This window comes from Helicoverpa armigera, chromosome 11, assembly GCF_030705265.1.
Source record: "Helicoverpa armigera isolate CAAS_96S chromosome 11, ASM3070526v1, whole genome shotgun sequence".
Classification (NCBI taxonomy): Eukaryota; Metazoa; Arthropoda; class Insecta; order Lepidoptera; family Noctuidae; genus Helicoverpa; species Helicoverpa armigera.
Genome location: NC_087130.1, coordinates 7,949,777 through 7,971,089, shown reverse-complemented (window position 1 = coordinate 7,971,089; position 21,313 = coordinate 7,949,777). Strand labels below are relative to the sequence as shown.

Sequence of the window (21,313 nt, the reverse complement as noted above, 5' to 3'; positions counted from 1 at the left end):
ATTGTGTTAATAAATGATTCATGACCATATTATAGGACTCACCTAAGATAGTCTAACTTGCAGTTTAAACAATGTTTTATATGAAGGAACTATTAAGGTAATCTGTGGTTCTCTGCTATACGTAACAGAAATACTGCCTAATCATTCTCCTAAAGCGAGTAAGCTGTCCAGTGTATTGATAGTAAACTAAAAGCTACCGACGGCAGACAAAGTTTGAACTTGTGGCGGTCGCGCCCTTGCCTACCTGGGTGCGGCATGGTAGCAGACTGGTGGGGGGGGGAGAAGGAGGGGGCTGACCACGCCGCGATTATGTCGTTACACAAAACTGGCCCTTCCGGTGCACAGTGGGTACGGCTGTCCGCAAATAATTGGCCCACACGAGGCAAATAACGTGTATTGCTGAGGATATGAGATGAAGCTGAAATCTATGATCAGAAGAAGTAAATAAGAGTAACACAGAGCGTCATTCACACTAAATTATAAACTATAAGGTTTCGATATGACTTGGGCCTGTGAAATATACTTAAGGATTTTTTGAGGTAGGTAATAGTAAAACAGGTACTTATTGAAAAATTTACTACTTCGGGTGCGACAAGTTCTCTCTCAAAACTCGGGTGAAACCGCGGGGAACAGCTAGTGTTTCACATAGGTCTTGGTCTCTTGGGTTATGTTTTACTGCATAAAGTGTGAATTACAGACACAAAGTGCCTTGATGGTGCTAATGAGTCGAGAATTATGGAAAGAATGTTAGCCTATGTATGAGAGTTCAACGTACTTACAATATAACATCACTTCTTTACTTTTTGAGAGGATTTTTGTATGTAAGTAATGCTAAGATAATTAAGAAATGATACTTACTCGATGTTTGGGGAAAGATAGAAAAGGTCCTTAGATTTGGGCCCAACTACACTTTCTTACCCCTTTTGTAATAATAAAAATAAATAAAATAAAAATCGTTTATTTTGAGACAAAACAGTCCATAATGAAAATTATGATTATTTATTATTAAATAAATGTGATCATAAAATACACGAAAACTGCCGTCAATACAATGTGCGAATACAGTTTTTCTGACTGTAGGAGTTCGGCAGAAAACTGTTTAATTTACGATTAATGGTTGACGTAAGTAGGTAATTAATCGATTTTCATAGACTATGACTGCAACTTACATAATTAAACTCGATTATGTTCAGTTTAAAGCAAAAAAGTATTATCTAAACCTAACTGTTTTTGAAATACTCTTTAGATAAGTAAGTAAGCATTATCTTCACTCAAAATTGTTAGCATTTCCTGTAGATATAATACACTGTGTTTATGTTGAAATGACTAGTATACTGGATTACCAAGTTACCTATTTCTACTGATGATTGCATCTAGCTTCGTGTTTAAAAATCAGATTTGATTGCTCCGCAAACTAGTTTCCGGATAATGTCTACAAGATTAGTATTTACATAGGTACAGAAACACTTAGATCTAAATATATATAGCTAGGTAAATAAGTCTTGCACTAAAGTAGTTTTTGCGTCGAACAAGATAAATAATTGACAAGTTATTTTTATACGAGAGTTTATTAATTATAATGTCAGGAACAAGATCTTGACCGTGTCGGCAATTATTATTATGAGTTCACAATATAGATACCTAGGTATTATGGACACTTATACAGTATACTCATACAAGGTTAGAACATTGCTGATAAAAATGCTATCAATTTCTTGACCATTGACCATACTGTCTGAAGAAAATCCTTAATAATATATTAAACTCAAAAGTAAAACAAAAGTGCCAAGATGCTGTGAAAAGACATGAAATATCTATTTTTTATGCGAGTGCTGGAAGTAGGCATCAGGACGTGATTTTAGGTTTTTTTTTCCTTGGGAGTAACCATGACAGAACACAAAAATACATAACCATAACTTGTCTGTAAAATTAACTACAAGGAAAAACAATGCAACAGGAAAACAGTTATCACTACCTATCTATTCACGTTCCCTCTTACATGCTTCTGGGAATAAATCTTATCAATACTTAATTATTATAAGTTTAAACTATCTCTAAATAGGTATAGTTATACCTAGATTATTGTCAATAATAATAATCAGTGAGCCTTTTTTCTTCCACCCACTGTGCAGGTGTGGAAAAAACCGTTAATTATACTCCGATAAGCAATACCTAACAACAGTCTAAATTCGGATTTGCTGAGAAGTTCAAATCCGTCATGATATGTTCATTCATTAATAAAATATTTTCCAATACCACCTAAGTACCTACTAGGTACCACTTGTAAGGTAGGTCTTTAAGATATTGAATGCGTTCAAAACAAGTTTTAGTTGCATGAGTATACATTTCACCTGATTATGAAATTATACCTAATACGACACTCATTCATTTGATTCCATATCACGATACCTATTTCATTAAAAACATCGCGGTTTCATTGAAGTTCGAGCCTACTAGAATTTTGTAGAACGAATCGTCGATATATTACAACAAAGGTTGCTATTTTATCTCTCAGTCAGCTGTTTTGAAATTACTTGTTATAAACAATGCTTGATTTATCACACAGCTGTTTATAAGTAACTTGTGTAGATATTCGAACAATAGCAATACTGTTTGAGATCTAAACATACGGCGATTCTACGTCTTCAGTCTCAGTCCATTCAAAGTTCAGTAGCTGGGAATCCGAACCATTTGGAACTAGATATTGCTATTACTATGTGCTAACCTATACATATTGCTACAGATTACCAAAGAAATGCTCAAAATTACAAAGATTGAGAATTCATTGCACAAATGTTAGTAAATTGTAAATAGGTAGGTATAGTACCTACCTACCTATGCGTAAAAAAAATGTATGACTTTCTTCCAATCTTTCATCATCTTTTCTCGAATTTCGCAATTCCTCTGATGTCTGACGGCCTCTGGAATATTCATTTTGCCTGGCGAGTCTACGTTTGCTAGACTACCTAGCAAACGTAGACTCGCCAGTCTACGTTTGCTAGGTAGTCTAGCAAACGTAGACTCGTAGACGTAGACTTTTTCAAAATAAAACCGAGTCTACTTACTTAGGTACCTATTCAAAATGATAATATTACATTAGCAGAACGATAATAAAAACCACTATGTGCCACATAATTTATTAAACGTAGGTGATTTTTATAGGTAGGTAACTAATCTTTCTTTGTGGAATTCCCATTTGATTGTATTTAGGCGAGATAAGCTATAACTGTCTTTTTCACTGATACAGAAATATTTGTGACTTATTGTTTTGGGCAGCTAATGACTCCTCACTACTTAACTCGATAACAATTCAATCTGATAACACGTAAAAGTACTTAATACTTACTGTATTTCCTAAAGCATTAGGGTTTTCCCAGACTTTATTCATATTATTCGTGGTAAGTTATCTATTTTTATAAGATAAACAGTTATATTTAGATGCAGCTTTCTGCTTTACGGACCGTTAAACTAAACGTTTCATAAAATATTCATAGACAATCCAACATGTTTCTACGCAGATAGACATTTACGCACAATTTTCTGATTCCCCAGGCACTTGTGTTTCTGTAATCAATTCAATGTAAATTATAGCAACCATTCTTTGCTACATTTTTATGTACAGTCCGAGAAATAAATTCACACCTGAATACCAAAAATGTGGTATGTAGGTATAAGGAATTTTTCAAAAAGGTTTTGTAGCTCCAATTTAAGTCTCCAAATATGTATTGTAGTTAGTTGAAACAAACGCTGTAAAATACCATTATAATCAAATGCTACGAGTAATTCTGTCTGATATTTCCTAAAACAAATCTCAAATCAATAAAAGTATTGTTCAACAGAGCTAGAGGTGCAAACCTTCTGCCAAACGTGAAATCCTCCAAGTTGTTATAGTTGATCAGTGAGTCTCACATGATATTAGTACTAAGATGTATTAGTATGAGCATCACGCTCAGCTCCACTACAAACGAAGAATAAGTTATTGTCTCACTTGGCTAAGTATGTACCAGTGGGAAACTGCGTTCTTTCTCAAATGATTGATATCTATCGGGTTATGTGCTGTTTATATACCTATGACGTTGTGCTTATAAACAACAGATGTTAAAGCAATGCTAGATACTATTAACTCATTTTGTAATGAAATCCATATGTGGGTTTATTTACTACTGTTTATCCAAGTTTTGCAGGAATTATTTTCCAATAGTTCTTCTTTGGGTATTTAGCTAAGTACCTACTTAGGTAGGTAGCTCTAGTGTTCCAGTGTCCCCGATACGGAAAAGGGCGCAGCATTTTATATTTATTTACCAAAGTCATTAGGGGGTGATTGACTCGCCCCCAATAGGTGCCAAAGGCAATACAACTTATAGGTAACAATTACATAGGCAGGTCACTGGATACAATATAAAATACTGAAATACATTAGTACGAGCTCTCTTTCAAGGCAAAAAATATAGTCAATAACAACTGCAACCTTGTTTACAAAATTTCATGAAGTCACGTTTCAAAAAGAAACTGCATTTTCAATGTTGTTTAAATGCATTATTTATTTTTTTCCAGTACATATATGGAATAAGTCATAAGTTTTTTTGTTGTTGTTTAACGAAGTTATTAATAGCCACCTGATGAATGTTATTTATTGTTAAGGTCGATGTATCTTCTGCTTTCTTAAGGACACTAGGGAAGTAAACAAGGGAGTATATGAGTGAGTACATAATGGTATTACATACATAAGGCAGCTTATAGAGGGAGAGATCATAATGGAGTAAATAGGGAATCTACGTACTGAAATGAGAATCATTTCTAGCCTTATCAATCTCGGTAGCATCTCTTGCAGAATAATTTAATGACATTCATGCGCCACTGAGAAAATAAATAAACTTCCAACACATTCCGGGGAACTTCTTCCTATACCGGGATAAGATTCAGCTATGTTACTCGAGGATTGTGTAGCTTTCAACAGTGAAATACCCAATATTTCAAATAGCTTTCAATACTCAATAACTTTATTGCATTCCATAATGTGTACAGGCTGGTGGGTAAAATTAAAAAAACAATTATGGACCCTGTCGGGCACAGCAAAATTAGTTTTTAGAGGAGAGGACGAAGAGCGCTTTTTAAACATAATAATATTGAATTAAATGTAGAAAATCTAATATTTAGATATTTGAGTAGGTATTATTTCTGTGTAGATTTATTTAAATTTTACTTATTTATTATTTATTAAATTTATATTCGTTTATTTATATATTATTAATTTATATTATAAATATTTTATATTATGTATTAATCGTTATTAATTATTTTATTTATTTATAAATTAGCTGTAGTTTATTTTATTTTTTATTTATGACTAAATAGTAAGAATCTAATTAAAGGTAAGTATTGCACGGTAAGTAAGGTAAATAAATTAATATATTAAGTACTGCTTGTTTATTCCAGTTAGAGCTTTTGAAGTTTCGAGGCATTTACGGTACAAAAACAAAACAAAAAGTTTTGTGATTATTATATTTTTATTAGTAGGTATAAAAGTATAGATTACCTACTTAACACTAAATACTAATTCAAAAACATTAATTTAAATTAATTATCAACACGTGTGTGTCCTTTTTGATCGCCATCTCAAATCCGATCTGTTTTCACGTTTACGTAAACGTGAATACAGCCTGATTGGGTAATAAGTTTTTTTACCACGGCGCAGTTTTAGAATAGCGACCATCTTGAGGCCAGTGACTGGCAATTTGATTAACAAATGAAGCACGAATTGGCTGCGTATTGATAGCTGGCAGCTGAAAGTGCGAACCTAACTCATAAATAAAACAATAAGCATAAATCTTGTGACAAAGCTAGATTTTTCACTTTTTATAAACTTGTTTCATTTTCTGTTTGCTTTTTCTTCGATTAGGATTTAAATTTTAATACATGCTTAGGTATATTGGAAGTATCTAAGTTTGTTTGCTCTAGCTCTAAAGCGGCTAGATACCTGTTCCCTGGCGACTGTATTGAGTAGGCGAAGTAACTACGTACTTAATAATGTCCCATGAAAGGCAGCAAGAAATTACTTCTTATTTGAAGAGATTTCATAAAAGAATAGCTATGTAGGTAGGTATTTACTACCTAATTAGTTCTAGACTAGAAAATAACAGCTTTTCTTTTGTAATGAAAGAAATAAGTAGCCAGTCGTGAGGCACCCGTAGTAAGGTACGAGGTAGGAAGATACTCGAACTTGTGGACATAAACTACCAGTCGTTTAGTAAATGTTTTCTAATTAAAACAAACGAGTACTTAAAGACTACATAACAATAATGTGTTCATTAGGTATAATTATCTTAGTCTTAATTAGCAACATCAACGGTACCTAAGTAGGTACCTTATTACAGTGTTATAGGTATCAATGTGTGAACTACTGGAAAAACACATTATGTGCCAGTTGAATTTTCTGATTGCCTACAATATAGGTACCTACCTATTAGATAGATCTAACTGAGGTTCTATACGAACCCGACAGTAATAAAAACTTCGATCATATGATCATATGATTCAGTCATTCATTGCTAATTAGAAGCCAGTTATTTTTAATTTAATGTATAAAATGTAACTAAGTTTTCTTTTTATAATCAGCACATCAACTAATTGTCATCCACTGATGAAAAAAATCTTCAATGAGCGCCACCTGGCGTCATCCCATAAAATATCTACACAGATAAAACAATCCGAACAGAACGAAACTGCTAGTGCCATCTTTGATTTAATTACGGAACTAACTAAGCCATAATAATAAATTCGCACTGCATTGGCTATGGCAATTTATATCTCTCTACGTACCTATGTTAACTGATTAATGTTCGTTTTACGCGATTGAAAACGGTCGACAGGTGGCGCTAGTTGGGCGGTGAATTGGTGATTGTTGTAACTTTCATGAGTACCTAAATTTTAAAATATATAGAAATAAGCAAGTAGCACCAACCTCACAAGTATGAGTGTGTTGGTTTATTCTATACCTACCTACCTAGCAATAGAGACTTTGAATTTGATTAAGGGTGACGTAAAACATGTCGAGGATTCCTGGGCTGTAGGTGATCTTCACACTGCCCCGCATCACGCTGCATATTGCGTGTTGACGCACCTACGCGCGTTCCTGCGGGAGTCCAGATCTGCATCGTCGTGCGGGTTTTTTGCGCACTCACGCCTCACGCGCGTAGTTGCGTTTAGTAGATTCACGCACGGCGGCTCTCATCGAGATCCATTTTCAAATATACAGGTCACGCCCATTCAAAATCACGCGCGGCACTGCCGGATTCGGTGTGCCATACCTTCCGTCTCGCCCCGCACCTACGCGCGGGGTGCATGTTTCTCCGCGTGTATGCCCGTGATCCGCATGAACGCGCGTGGATGCATTTTCAGTGGACTGTGCGTTTTCCATACAAACGGAGATATTTACAAGCGACGGAAGAAAACGCATCCACGCGCTACGCTGCATCATGCGGGGCAGTGTGAGAATCGCCGAAAAGTCTGATATTACTAACCCGTATTGATCAAGGATGGTGTTTAACGCTCAGTCCTTCTTGAGAGAAGAGGCCTGAGCCCAAGAGCGGGATGATAAAAAAGGCTGATGAAGGCTGAGACGAAGTAAAACCACCAAAAGTGAGAAAATAAATTTATCTTAACATCACTGAACATAACAATACGCGATACATAAGTATCATTAATGAGATAATTGGTAAGTATGCATTATTTTGAAAAACTTAATACTGAATATGAAAGTGAGGACAAAGAAAATTACAATTTCATAATTCAATTTTCGATTCCAAACATTAATGGTTATGAGATATTAACATATTTTATTCTAAGCTTAAAATAAACAATTACCTTCTTAAAACTAAAACTAAGGAAAAATATTAACTAAGTTTAAAATGCTGTACTGTTGATATCATGGTAGGCTACTTTGAGCTTTTTATCAACAACATGAAAATTTTACTAAAGATCGACGTCACAAAATTACAATATCATGCTCATTCACAAGGAATAGGATATTTTTACTATTTGAAGTATGTATTGAATCTTCTAAAACTTCTTGGTGAAGTGAAGTAAAGACATTAAATCGGCCTAAAACTAGATCATTGCCTAACAATTTTAAGTGCTTAATATTTTCAACATTTAACAACCGAAAATAGACACCTATTCACATTTAATGAAGCTAGCAAGCCAAGCCACCACCCTCGTTGCGTTCCAACTCCCTTCTTACATACTCCGCCTGCTTCTCTGTCAGACCTAGGCGTTGGACTTCTTGTTCAAACTGTGTTCTGCCGCCGACACCCACTAGGTAACCGTTCAGTCTGGCTGCCAAGTGGGAAGTCTGAAGCTTGGAGGAATCCAGGCCCAGGCTACGGCAAAGATCCTTGTGACCTTGGAGTCTGTATTTCTGGTGGTAGCTGTGGAAGGAAAGAGGTCGGTTATTGTCTGGCTATTGCTGGCAACTTCGTATATTATCAAGATCTTTTTATTCGGCAAACTTTTTAACATTATGTGTAGAAACCATTTTCAGGTATCGGCTGGCAAGGACGTACCCAGGGGGGGGGTCCAAGGGGTCCGGACCCCTCCCGAAAATAGATGCAACCCATAAAATAAATCCCTCAGTAGTAAGTACAGTACCAAATATGACTCTATAAATTATAATACTGTCTTATATTACCGAGATATGCATTAAATAATTTGTGAAAACAATTTTCTTTCAATTTTAAGTATCCATTTACGCGATATCTTAATCATTTGCCTGGACCCCCCCCGACAAAAAATTCTGGGTACGTGCTTGTCGGCTGGTAGGGGTGGTATAGTGCCGCTCAGAATTTAGGTGCCAACCGTCATTGACTTTCAGAAAACTGTAAGTATCTATTTGAGAAGTAGGTATATCCTTAGGTATTAGGAGCATAGAAGCATCTATGTATTTACCACATTGATATAAAATAGTTTTTGTGCATGAATGTTTTACCTACATTGACTAATGAAAGTAAATGAGTAAAATAAAACCTTCACGTGTCAAAAATGGTGACGGCACTGATAGTGTGCTCAGTCAATTGAGCTACAATAAAATCAATTCAGGGGTGTCGTGACCGGCACAACGGACTCGACGATTGCTTATATTGATATGAACTCAAGTTCAAACACTTAATATTTTAAATAGGCTACCAATAATTTTGCGGTTTGTCACATTATTTTTAATTTGTAGTTCATAAATCAAAAAGGCGTCTAGGCAACCTTAATCAAAGAAGTTGAGACCTACTTTAAAATTAAATACCTAATTAATATAGAAAAAGGGGCCTTCTAGTTCGGACTATAAAAAGACCCATATTTTTCGTTAAGGTCGTGAATACCTATATTATCTATACTAATATAATGGGGATTTTTTTAAATCGATTTGAAATTTTTTAACACCAGTGGTCGTGAACATTTTATATAAGGTTGAGTGATAGATACTTACAGTGACACTAAAACACGTGACATTCAATTGGGTACCAAACGCCAACTATATTTAGACTAGCCAATATCAATATTGATTGTTTTGATTGAGAGGAAAACTGATGTGCGGAATTGAAAGGACACGCGATTCACCATCGGAGCCCGGACGTTTAATACAAGTGGACCCTGGCCTGATTATTGCAATAATCGTCACTTATTTATGTATGCTAGACATGTGTAAAATATTCAAAGGTTGTTGCTAGATGCTTAAACAAGGTTAATTTTGATTGTCGCTGATAACCGTTACTATGTTGCAGGATTAGCTATATATGTAGTTCTGTAAATAGAACAGAAAGCTATTTATATTTATCGAGGTAAGGAAAATAAAGTATACTGGAATCTTATGTAAAAATACCACAGTGTAGGTACATAAGTTACAGATACCTATTTCTGGACACCAAGCAAAAACTTATTGTTCACATTTTATTACCTACGTTTTCGATGTGCGCCAAGAGCGGCTGAATTAAAATGGAACTAGGCTGAGCACGTCAGCCGAATGCATCCAGACAGGTGGGCCAACATCGTCACCCAGTGGCTACCACAGGATGGCCATCGCAGGAGGGGTAGGCCCCAGAAGAGATGGCTGGGAGACCTGGACGCCCACAACCCTGATTGGTGGGCATGCTCAAAAGATCGAGCAGTGTGGAGATAAAATGGGGACGTCTGCCCAGCAGAGGGGCTTTTCATTATAGGCTAAGAAAAAAAACCTACCTATACTTTACAACATATATTTTTTTTAATGTTTGTTAAGAAATGTGAATACTCACTCTTCAGCGGGGTAGAAAGTCCCGGCGGGCGCGATCTCAGTGCGCAGCGGCTCCTTGCAGCGCTCCTGCATCTGCTTGTACGACGCCTCCGCTGACGCGCGCTGCTCCTCGTCGTGGTATAGGATCATTGACTGGTACTGGAATACGACGAAATTGTTTTTTAGAGAATACTTAAGTATATTATAAATGGGGAAGTTTGATTGTAGGTGTTGATGGTTGTCACTCAATCACGTCGTCGTTTCAGCCTAAAGAAATCCACTGCCTGATAAAAGCCTCCTCAAAGGTTTAGGTACCACGAATGAAACGAAATAAATTCGGACGTATATACCTAGATTGGGGTTCAACTTAAGTCATAGGAATATAGAGTGATGAGTGATGGAGGATGAGTAGGTACGGAGATAAGTATTTAGTTAGATGTTACCGCGGTAATTGGGTGCGGGAGGCACTTCAAACTAGGGTTGCAGTTCAAACCAGGGTGCATGAGGTGAAACATTTTGAAGTTATAAATCCCGTCTACATTTTTTACCGTTTTTGACTGTGGCATTTGAATAAAGTATCTGAGACTAGGTTATGAGTTTATTAATAAATCAGTCGTAGATAATATTTGGACACAAACACAGTTTTGTCTCTGCACGTGTGATAATTATCTTTCCATTCTGTGTGCGTAGGTATGGTACACCTACATCATTGGCTCATGAGTTTGTTTACCAAAAACTATTTCTGATTTATCTTTGTTTGAACGAAGCCAACTAGGCTTTTTTACATTCAAAATTATCCCATCAGGCGACTTTCTAATTCAAAAATGAAAAGTAACATTAAACTATGTTTTTGACATATCGCCAATTTTTTTGGGATATTCTATAAAAATCATGAGATGAGAGCATTATTCCTAACCTAATAGACCATGACCTACATTAAGACGGAACCAAATACTTTAAAAAGCTCTCCCGACTGTTTCGATTACATTTGTCTTCTTTAATAGTTCATGTACCTACACAGCTAGGTACTCTAGAATTAAACAATTGCACATCAGCCAGGTAATTAAATTCTTGAGATCTAGATATGGGTACCTAGCCTCATCTTGGCTTAATGTGCATCGCCTTTGCGATGACTAATTTGTTGATGAAACATTTACCAACCTGTCTTTTTAGCTTAGTAGTAAGTCCATACTCGTGGTTCGCCCAGAACATATCAAGGAGATCCTCGTAGGTGACTGTTTTAGGGTCAAAGTCCAGCTCGATCACCTCTGTGTGGTCACCACTGGAAATAAAAAGAATTATCATCAAACAACTTTTCTAAAAATATGTATAACAAAAATACATAAATGATTACAATAAGTTAATTAAAAACTACTTATTTAGGAAGCCATTTAATCAAAATAAAAAAAAAATGTCTGCTTCGTGAATGCATGGATAACAACTTTAACTCATTCATTTATTTTTGACTACCGATGTCGGTAAGAAATTGAAGATTGCCTATTATTTCTGAATCACGCCAGCCGCACCTATCAAACTCAAACACCTCAGCATGACTGCCAATTTGCACGTGGAACACGTGATAATAATTTGTATAAGTCAGTTGAACTTCAGTTTGTTTTCCCAAAATCTCTACGCACGTGTTCGTTATTATTATAACGTCTCAATAGCGTGTAAAGAAACGCAAATGTTAACTAGTTTAGTGTGTAGCACGCGAGTGACGCGAGGCGCCTTGGCCTTGCGCACGCGCCGGCCGACAACCTTGGCTGATATCATCAAATTAGGCACAACTATTATGGGACACAATTTTTAAATGTAGGTTCAATGACAATGCAGATTATCGAAATAATTAGCCGATTAGGTGATCCCGTGATAATCACGCGAAATAATATGACGTAATTGCATTGGAATTTATTAATTTGTTTTTAAATAAAAACGATTAGAAGCTTGGGAATGAATTGAAATGTCATCGTGTTGGTTCTTATCTCGTAGGCATCTATTTATGGCTGCTTAACAGCTTTAATTTATTTATGAGTATTTTATGAATTTTCAGCTGCAATGATAATAATAAAAAAAGAAAACAAAACCCCATTTTCAAAATTATTCTTGACTCGTATAGATACCTCGTTTGTGTAGAGAAACATTTTGGCAAGACAGAATAATACCCATACTTGCTCCTAACTTATTTAATAAGAAATTGGAAAGTATGTTTATTAAGTAGCTCAAATTACTTTAACCTTTCAAAACCGTTAAAGGTGTAGACCGTGGGAAATCGGGAGGTGACAAGAAATACATAAAAGACAGCTGTTATTGCCTCCTGTGTATAATTTCCCAAACAACTTCCCATCTCTTATTACGTTTTCCTTTCCATTCAAGTTTAAAAACAAAGTATTGCACAATATTTCTTAATCCGAAGAAAACATAGCTTGTCATTTGTATGGTTTACATCTTGTCTTGCAAGTCATTCTTACTGAGCGTAGGATTAATCGCCTTTATGTTATTTCTCCCTATCAAGGCCGGCACGCTTTCGCAACTCATTCATGAAATGATAAGGAGACTAGGTATATTCGTTCTTATAATAAACATAGGAATGTAAGATCACACGTGATTTTAAATAATGTTATGTAAGCGTGCATAACTTTCAGTTTCAGTTTTCAGTGCTGATATTTTTTAGACCTTATATTACTTCTAATAGGTATTATTTACATATTTTTTACGATTTTGTAGGTCCACTAAATAAAAGAAATAAACCTATAACAGATGCTACGTACTTTCTTTTTTCTCGACCTTAACTAGCATTGGGTTGTACCTATCGATCGGTCGCGTCCTTCAGACGTAAAGCCAGACAAACGTTTGTTCTACCTATATTTTTGAATCGTAGGTGTAGACAAAAATTAATAACCTTGTTCAATACATTTTAGCCAAGTGGTAAAAAGCAAAAGAACGAGAGATACCTACTCCTTCATTTTTATCTACAAAAAAGCCTTTTAGGCCCTATTTCTTAAAACAATTACTAATTTTGACGTTGATTTTTTAAGCAAATAGCTGTTTTAAGAAAACAGACGTCTATTTTATCGGTCAAAATAGACTTTACCATAATTAAGGGTCTTATCAATCTGATCACACATAGTCAGCGTGATCAGACTGACACAAAAAATAAAGACGGATAAAACTGATGAAAAGACCTACTACCTACTTTATTATCATATCACTGATCTATCACTGAAAAAGTGATGACGATGACAAACGGTTTACGTAATTACGTTGTAAACAAATGAGCATTTATCGACATATTTTATTACAATAGTAAAAGTAACACGTGTTAAGATAACAGTTATTTGAGACGCACATCGACTATTTTATAGGAACTAAAAAAAAGACGAATGTGCTGCCCATTGTAAAAAAAGTATTGTCATCACTTCTTTGACGCAAACCTTTTTGAATTAACTAGACAATTATAACTTAGGTACAAGTAACTTGGTTCCACAGGGAAAATGGAATTTCCATCAGTCATACCGACCTAACCCACATACTTTAATAAATTGAAAGTTTCCTCGAATATGTAGAAATTAACTGCATCAATTACTTAAATTCTGTCACGTTCTTCAATTCGAAAAGTTTTTCCATTAGCCACTTTGATAGTAAAGAAAATAAAATGCAAGTCATTTATCATTTTATGATAATAAACAATCTTGTTCCAATGAGTTATCGCTGAACAGATACAGAAAAATGTGTAGAGTAAGCTCTAAATTTTGACCTTGATTTTTTTGATAGTCTGATAAGATTTTTGGCAACTGACCGACCTCGTTTAGTACTTCCGCAATTTCTTGAAATAATCAAGGCTTAGATGAATACCGAAACATAATAAATCTATTTCCAATGAAGAAAAAAAAATATTTTAGAAGTTGAGAAAGTATGAAAGAAAATAAACATCATTTAGGCAGAGGAATCCATGACACAGCTTCAACATGATGAAAGGTAAAATAAAGTCTTCGTCTTTCTTTATTGTGCGTACCTAATAAATAAAGCATAAAATACCTAAATTAACATGAAATGTTATAGACAAGTCAGTACTTTCTTGGCTAATCCCTTTCAACCCAGACCACTTCAGTAAGCATTACATTCAATTTATTGAGTACACAGCCATTTCTCCGACTCCCTAATCCTTTGATCCCACATTAATAACTTAACAATGCTTTCTACAATTACCAATACTTAACTACGTGATTATTTGGTACTTAACGAACATAAAGTGTGCTTCACTTAATCATCATAGATAATGGCTAATCTATGATAGCACAAGAGCATAAGCCGCATAGAAAGGGGACCATAAAGTATTGTAATAGAATTCTATGGAATTATACCTTAAGGGCTCTATAAAAATAACTTTTCATTCTTTCATTAATAAGTACTCAAAGTAGGAAGTATTTATTATTTTACAGAAACAACTGCTATGTATACAAATTAAGGTAGGACCTCGGATTGTCTATTGCCTGTCAATTTGCAGAATCGACAAGGGCGAAACACAATAGTTTCCTCATAAAACACCTTTATGGCCAGAGCTCCTATATTAATTAGACAATGACAATTGAAGCTTGTTTTTGAAGACTCGCTTCAACTTGTCTTTAAGGCTTCTACATTTCAAATTAATGTAGGTAGGACCCCTAATACTTAATCAGCTGAATCTTCCCATCATTTAAAAATGGACAAGTCCAAAATAACAACTTATTTTATAATTTTTACAATGCAGGCATCGCTAACAGGGGTGACTATTTACCATGGACTTCAATCCTCCTTTGACGGATTTCGGTAAAAAAAAATGGGAACAAATATAATGACCACCATAAAATGCTTTGATACCCTAAGTTTTGTAACCAGAAATATCTACTGAACACCAGAAAAATAAAGTCTAAAAATGTAATAGTACCAGCTATTTTAGTCACGACTTCACTTTAAATTGTCTTCGACCACCAAATTTAGTAAATGATCACCAACTCTTGACGACCAAATTAATTCATTATTTTTGCCTAAATAAGTCACTGTGATTGCCATAAAATGTAGGCTTATTACCAAATAAAGTATTATGATGCCATATTATGTGTCCGGCTTGCAATGCATGCGTGAGTGTCAGTATGACGAGTGACAGGGGAAAATGGAAGAAAATGACATATTGCGCCGACCCCAAGTAAAATTGGGAACAGGGCAGGAGAAAGAAGAAGAAGAATGTGTTTCTCAATACACTCCCTCGAAAACACGCTCTTATCGCACTGTTTAGAGGCATGCAATAGACAATTTTCCACCCTAGTGCAGGAAAAGGGTCCCCATAATGTTATAACTCTTTATTGTATCAGGCCGAACTTATTTTTTTGGAGTCAGTTTACTTAAACAGGGTAGCAAGATATAAAAACTTTGATTTTCATTTTATATTAAAACGCTGGTATAATTTTGATGATCATTTACTACTTTTGGTGATCATTTACTATTTTTGGGATAACAATGATTTATTTGGACTCATTTTGCTTAAATATTTGGTTAAAATCTTACTTTAAAATGGTGGTATAATTTTGGTGATCATTTACTATTTTTGGCTTACACATGATTTATTTTGGAGTAATTTCACTTAAATAGGATAGCAAAGTGTTAAAACTTTGGTGATAGTTTTACATTAAAATGCGAGTTTCATTTTGGTGATCATTTACTATTTTTGTCTGCTATTTGTTACTATATCTGGTGATCAGTTAAACATAAGCCAAAAAAAATTACACGTTAACTTACATGCTCCTATAATGTGGGTTCTTAGTGGTGCCTCCAGAATACCCGACTCTTGTCCGGATCACGCCAAGCGTGGCTCCGAACAGTGAGTCGTTGGACCAGAAGCACCCCATGCCGAAGGTCGCCTTCTTCGTCGGGATGTCCACATCGTGAAGGAGAGCGGCCTAGGAAATTATATACCTGATTAATATTAAGAAAATTTACAAATATTTCAGAGAATTTATTACTCGACAGGATCTAGAGTTCTATAAAAGAATAGCAAAGAGTTGCAATAAAAATGCAGTCTGGTAGCCGGTAGGTACCTAAGCAAAAAGATGAATAATTGAATTTAAATATTTGAATGTTAATTTTAAAACACTCGGGTCATAAGAGTGACATTGTGTCCGCTAAATGTTTTTGACTTTAGGTATTTGGTATACCTAAAGTTCTAGCATTTTCGACATTGGTAATGTCAGGTCATTGCAACTTGTTTCGCACTGGACCCTCTCTGACAAATTCAAGAAATAGAACTAAGTCTACAAACAAAGACGTAACTTTAAGACCACATGGGACAGTTGTTTCATAACATAACATTTTATCAGTAGTCAAAAGGTCATCATTAACAAGGATGACCATTCAAACACGATACGATACGCTAACTGCGTCGTACGTTATCTCCGGACCCCAAGGAACAACGGAATTGTCTGTTAATTAAGCGCCGCGGGTGATGCCATCAGTCAATACACGCGATAAATTCATTACTAATTAGCGATACGAACACATTAGGAGGCCTGTCAACTTGTTCAATGGAAATAAAAGTCGGAGAAAACGGAGTTTCTTGCCGGCTCTTCTCCATGAGAGCACCTTTTCGGAACCGTGCAACTAGTGTGACGTTTTGTAGAAGCCTGCAAAGGCTAATTTGAAATAAAAACATTTAACTTTGACTTTGAAGAAATTATGAAGAAGAGAAGTTAAAAGACCTAGAATTGCACAAGGTTTCTACGTGAACTTAAACTTCTTTAATTAAGCCTGATATTGCCATGATAGATCGACTAAATAATTAAGATTGAGATTGCAGACACTAATTCTGTGGTGTTAAGGCAAAAGGGGATAAGTCAGAAATTGTGAAAAATGAGTTAATTACACAGTTGGGTAGAAAATTTTACGAACTATCATGGTAAAAAGGAGATAAGTGAATATCATGTATTTTATTTCGTGAATCTCCAATAAAAAATACGAGTCTAGTCATAAATAGCAAAACCTAAAAAGTAAAAAGGAGTTTTGTCCAGTTATCTTCTTATTGCATACGTGATCCTTTACTTATAAAATTAGGTATAATGAGATAAGTCGACTTGTGCCTAAATTCATATTCGTCGTTCCGCGTTAGTTGCATTTCGCGCGCGAAGTTGACGTCTTTTTACTAGTGCAACGGTGCAAAAAATCCTAAAATTATGGTTTACGTGGGTAATTTGAGTGTTGAAACCTACAGAACTGAATAGAATTAACAAGTTCGATTTAACGTAAGTATGATGGATTTAAAAACTTTAAATTATGAGCTGATTCGGATCTGGAGGACTACTAGTATGGTTTCCGTAAAGGGCGTTCAACAGTTGACGCTATACTGCTTCCTCCACGCATGCGCGTGAGGGTCCTGGCGGTCCTGGCGGAGGAAGCAGTCGACCGGGGCGAGGTGGTTTTGGCGGTGTCGCATGACATTGCTAACGCGTTCAACACCCTGCCCTGGAATATCATAAAGGAGGCGCTCCGTTATCATGTAGTGCCAGGGTACCTCCGTCGCATAATCGGGGCCTATTTATCCGAAAGAGCTGTCGTGTACCCGGGTCGAGAAGGATGGGGTCGTCAGAACATCTCTTCCTCAGGGGTCGGTTCTCAGCCCTCTCCTGTGGAACATTGGCTACGATTGGGTCCTGCGCGGTGCGCTTCTCCACGGCGTCAGCGTGATATGCTACGCTGATGACACGCTAGTCACAGCACATGGGTAGACGTACCGGCAGGCGGCCATTCGGGCCACAGCCAGTGTCGCGCAGGTCGTGGGTAGGTCTTGGCCTCGAAGTGGCCTTGCACAAATCCGAGGCCCTTTGCTTCCATGGGCCAAGGAAGAAGCCAGCTCCGGGGTCCAGTATCGTGGTGGGAGGGATTACCATTGCTGTGGAGCCGACAATGAAATACCTGGGACTCGTTCTCGAAAGTCGTTGGGACTTCGGGCCACACTTCCAGCGGCTCGCTCCTCGGTTGTTGGTCGCAGCTTCAGCGCTCTCACGCTTGTTGCCCAACCTCAGGTGACCCAATACCTCCTGCTGGAGGCTCTATATGGGAGTCGTGCGGGCGATGGCGCTTTACGCCGCGCCAGTATGGGCGAACACCCTGACGGCACGCAACCTTGCAGTGCTGCGAAGACCACAGCGAGCGATGGCCATCAGGGTTATAAGAGGATACCGCACGATCTCCTTCGAAGCTGCATGCCTGCCGGATCCCGGGACTTCGAGACCGACAGCCCTCGCGTCACTCTATACATGGCGCGAGGAAGCGGTGGGGCGGGCCGAGCGCCTCGTGCCTCAGCAAGTTGAGGTGCGCAGGGCAGAGCTCCGCCAAGACCTCATTGCGGAATGGGAGCAGCGACTTGCGCGACCCACGGCAGGGCACGCCGCTCTCGCGGCGGTAAGGCCCATACTGAAGGAGTGGCTGGAGGGTCGCCACGGCGCCCTCAGCTTACGGCTGACACAGGTCCTTACCGGACATGGGTGTTTCGGAAAGTTCCTGTGTCGCATCGGTCGGGAGCCCACGCCCGAATGCCACCACTGTGGCATCTGGGGCAATGCAGCGCCGTGACCTAGCGGCAGCAGTAGACGCTGCGGGCTGTCGTGTCCTGCATGGTCGGCAGCGAAGATGGATGGAACGCCGTCGCCTCCTTTTGTGAGGATGTTATGGTTTTAAAGGAGGCGGCGGAAAGGGAGAGAGAAGCTGCTTCCTCTCTCCCCGCCCGCAGCAGACGTGGAGGACATCGCAGGCTGACTGATCTCCGGCCACCATAGGGCGCGGCCTGCGGGCGACAGACTAGGGGCGTCTTCGTCCGATCAGAAACAGGCCTCGAAACGGTGGCGTTGTGTTGCGAGCGCCTCTTTTAGTGGAGCTTGCTGTGGCCGCTGAGTTACGGCCACAGCGGATGACGGGGCCCGCCTTTGAACATCTGGGGGGCCAATACCTGTCGGGGGTGCGGAAGAATGCTTTGGCGATACCCGTGCCCTCGACAATAGGTAATTGAAGGCAACACTGGGTGGGTTTTTAGCCGGTAAGAGTTCGGCACACCCCCTCCACCGACCCCAGGTGGAGGGAAGTCCATGAGGATTTGCCCCCTGCCAAAAAAAAAGGTATATACGTAAATAATAATAGCAAATAAAGAGACGAGTCGTTCTAGGATTTTTTTTTAATTTGTACCGTGTTATGGAAAAAGGAGATATGTCAGTTATTTTAATAATTAAGAAATAAAAATAATTTTCAGGTACATAGAAAAGACGACTAAATTAATAAATGAAAATTAAAACAGAGTTGTGTTAATTATTTCTATACACTTTTGATTAAACTGCATTTTTATTACAAAACAAACACGCATTTTTTTGATTAGCCTCTGGTGAAAAGTTGTGTTTTTTGACTCATCCCCTTTTGCCTTAACACCACAGAATTATCTTGTACGCGATTGACCCAGAAACCTATATCCGACTTCGGAGTGAAATATAAGTGAAATTATACTGGTTTTGGTAATATAATAGGTATTGTCAAAAATACCAGATTCGTACAAGTAAGAAAAAGTTTTCCTAGCCATAAAATAACTAGATCAATTACTAACGAATCCAAAGAAAAATTACCCAAAAAATATACCTGACATTAGCATTGTAAATAAAGCAACAATATACTAATTTACAGTTACAGTAATGGAGCAATTTCATTCTAAAGGGGCAATTCAGGGTCGTCGACTTATCGATCGCAATTTCCATGTGATGCGAACTGTAAAAACTTCCATGTGAGTTGATTACACTTATTCCGACGAGACCAAAGGTCCAGGTACTGGTTTTTGCTTCAGTAAAAAAACTGTAATCAACTCTTTGGTTGTAGTACCGTTATAATGTTACCTATAGGTATGCTGTAGCCTGTCATCATTGAATATTGTCTAGTGTAAGCCTAGTAATCACTCATTGATGATAGGTACCGCTTCTCTATATTAAAATACATTAATTCAAAAATTCTGACGAATACCTATTAGACTTTTGTATATTAGGTATGTTTCTAGGCAAATATTTTTTTTTCCACTATATACCTCTAGCGTTTATTGAAATATTCCTAGCTATATTGAGCGTTTCATTGTATGCTTTAAATCTAGCTTGAAAATACTCAAAACTAAGTTTTGTGCACTAGGACCACACTTTGACGGTTTGATAAAAATTTCAGATTCAATAAAGTATCACTGCAACTAAATAATGAAAGCTAAAGGCAAATTAAACTAAGTAACAGAATAATTGAGCAAAATATTAAAGTTGAAAATTACAATTCAGACTAGGACAATTCGGAAGTACCTAACAACTGCAATATTCATAGAAAATCCAGAAGATTAATCATTAAAATAGTTGCGTAAAATATAAAATAGTGTCAATTTACATTTGCTATTATGGGACCAAAATACAGACATCAGAAAACAATTATCATGCAGTGAATAGCACCTGTTAACAATCTAATCTTTATATTGGGCTCTGCTAAAATAGCAACCAAATAAAATTACTATTTTATAAAAATATAAATAATAACACAGAATGACTCACATTTACTGGTGGCTTCATGGTGCAGAAAGTTCTTATAAATCTCAACATGCACGAGGGAAACCCAGTGGGCTAAATGTGCAACTTGCTGAGGACCTGTGATATAATATAACAAATATTTTAGTTGATGATAATTTTAGTTTTTAGATTTCCGCGTGATATATATCGCTGCGAGGTTAGGAGTGAGGCCGCGACGCGTCGGCGGGTTGTGGCGGTCCGGCGAACACTGCCGCAGCCAACACTCGCATTACTTGCAAACGTTCACCTTGTCGCCGCAATCCGACGATGGTTTTCCAACAACGCACCGTGTCGCACTGTGTTTTAGATTTCTGTCGTAAAAATGTATCATATCCTTAGCAGCAACAGGCTGAAGACACTGCTACTAATATAAAAATAAACCATTTTTTTTTCAAAGATAAAGATTCAGTAGGAATCTATTTTGGGCGTTGGTTATCTTCAAACGCGTGAGATAATTTCGTGT

At 37.2% G+C, this 21,313-nt stretch overlaps 1 protein-coding gene across 1 annotated transcript; it reads right to left on the bottom strand.

Annotated features, from left to right (window-relative positions):
* Positions 1–7,637: 7,637 nt before the first annotated feature.
* On the bottom strand, positions 7,638–21,085 carry LOC110378366 (peptide methionine sulfoxide reductase). Its single transcript, XM_049850709.2, has 5 exons — positions 20,836–21,085; positions 16,028–16,188; positions 11,417–11,537; positions 10,278–10,414; positions 7,638–8,426 (listed from the first exon to the last, which is right to left on the bottom strand). Exons 1-5 carry the CDS (start codon positions 20,881–20,883, stop codon positions 8,192–8,194), a joined length of 702 nt encoding a protein of 233 aa, XP_049706666.1. The 5' UTR covers positions 20,884–21,085; the 3' UTR covers positions 7,638–8,191.
* Between the last annotated feature and the right edge of the window lie 228 nt (positions 21,086–21,313).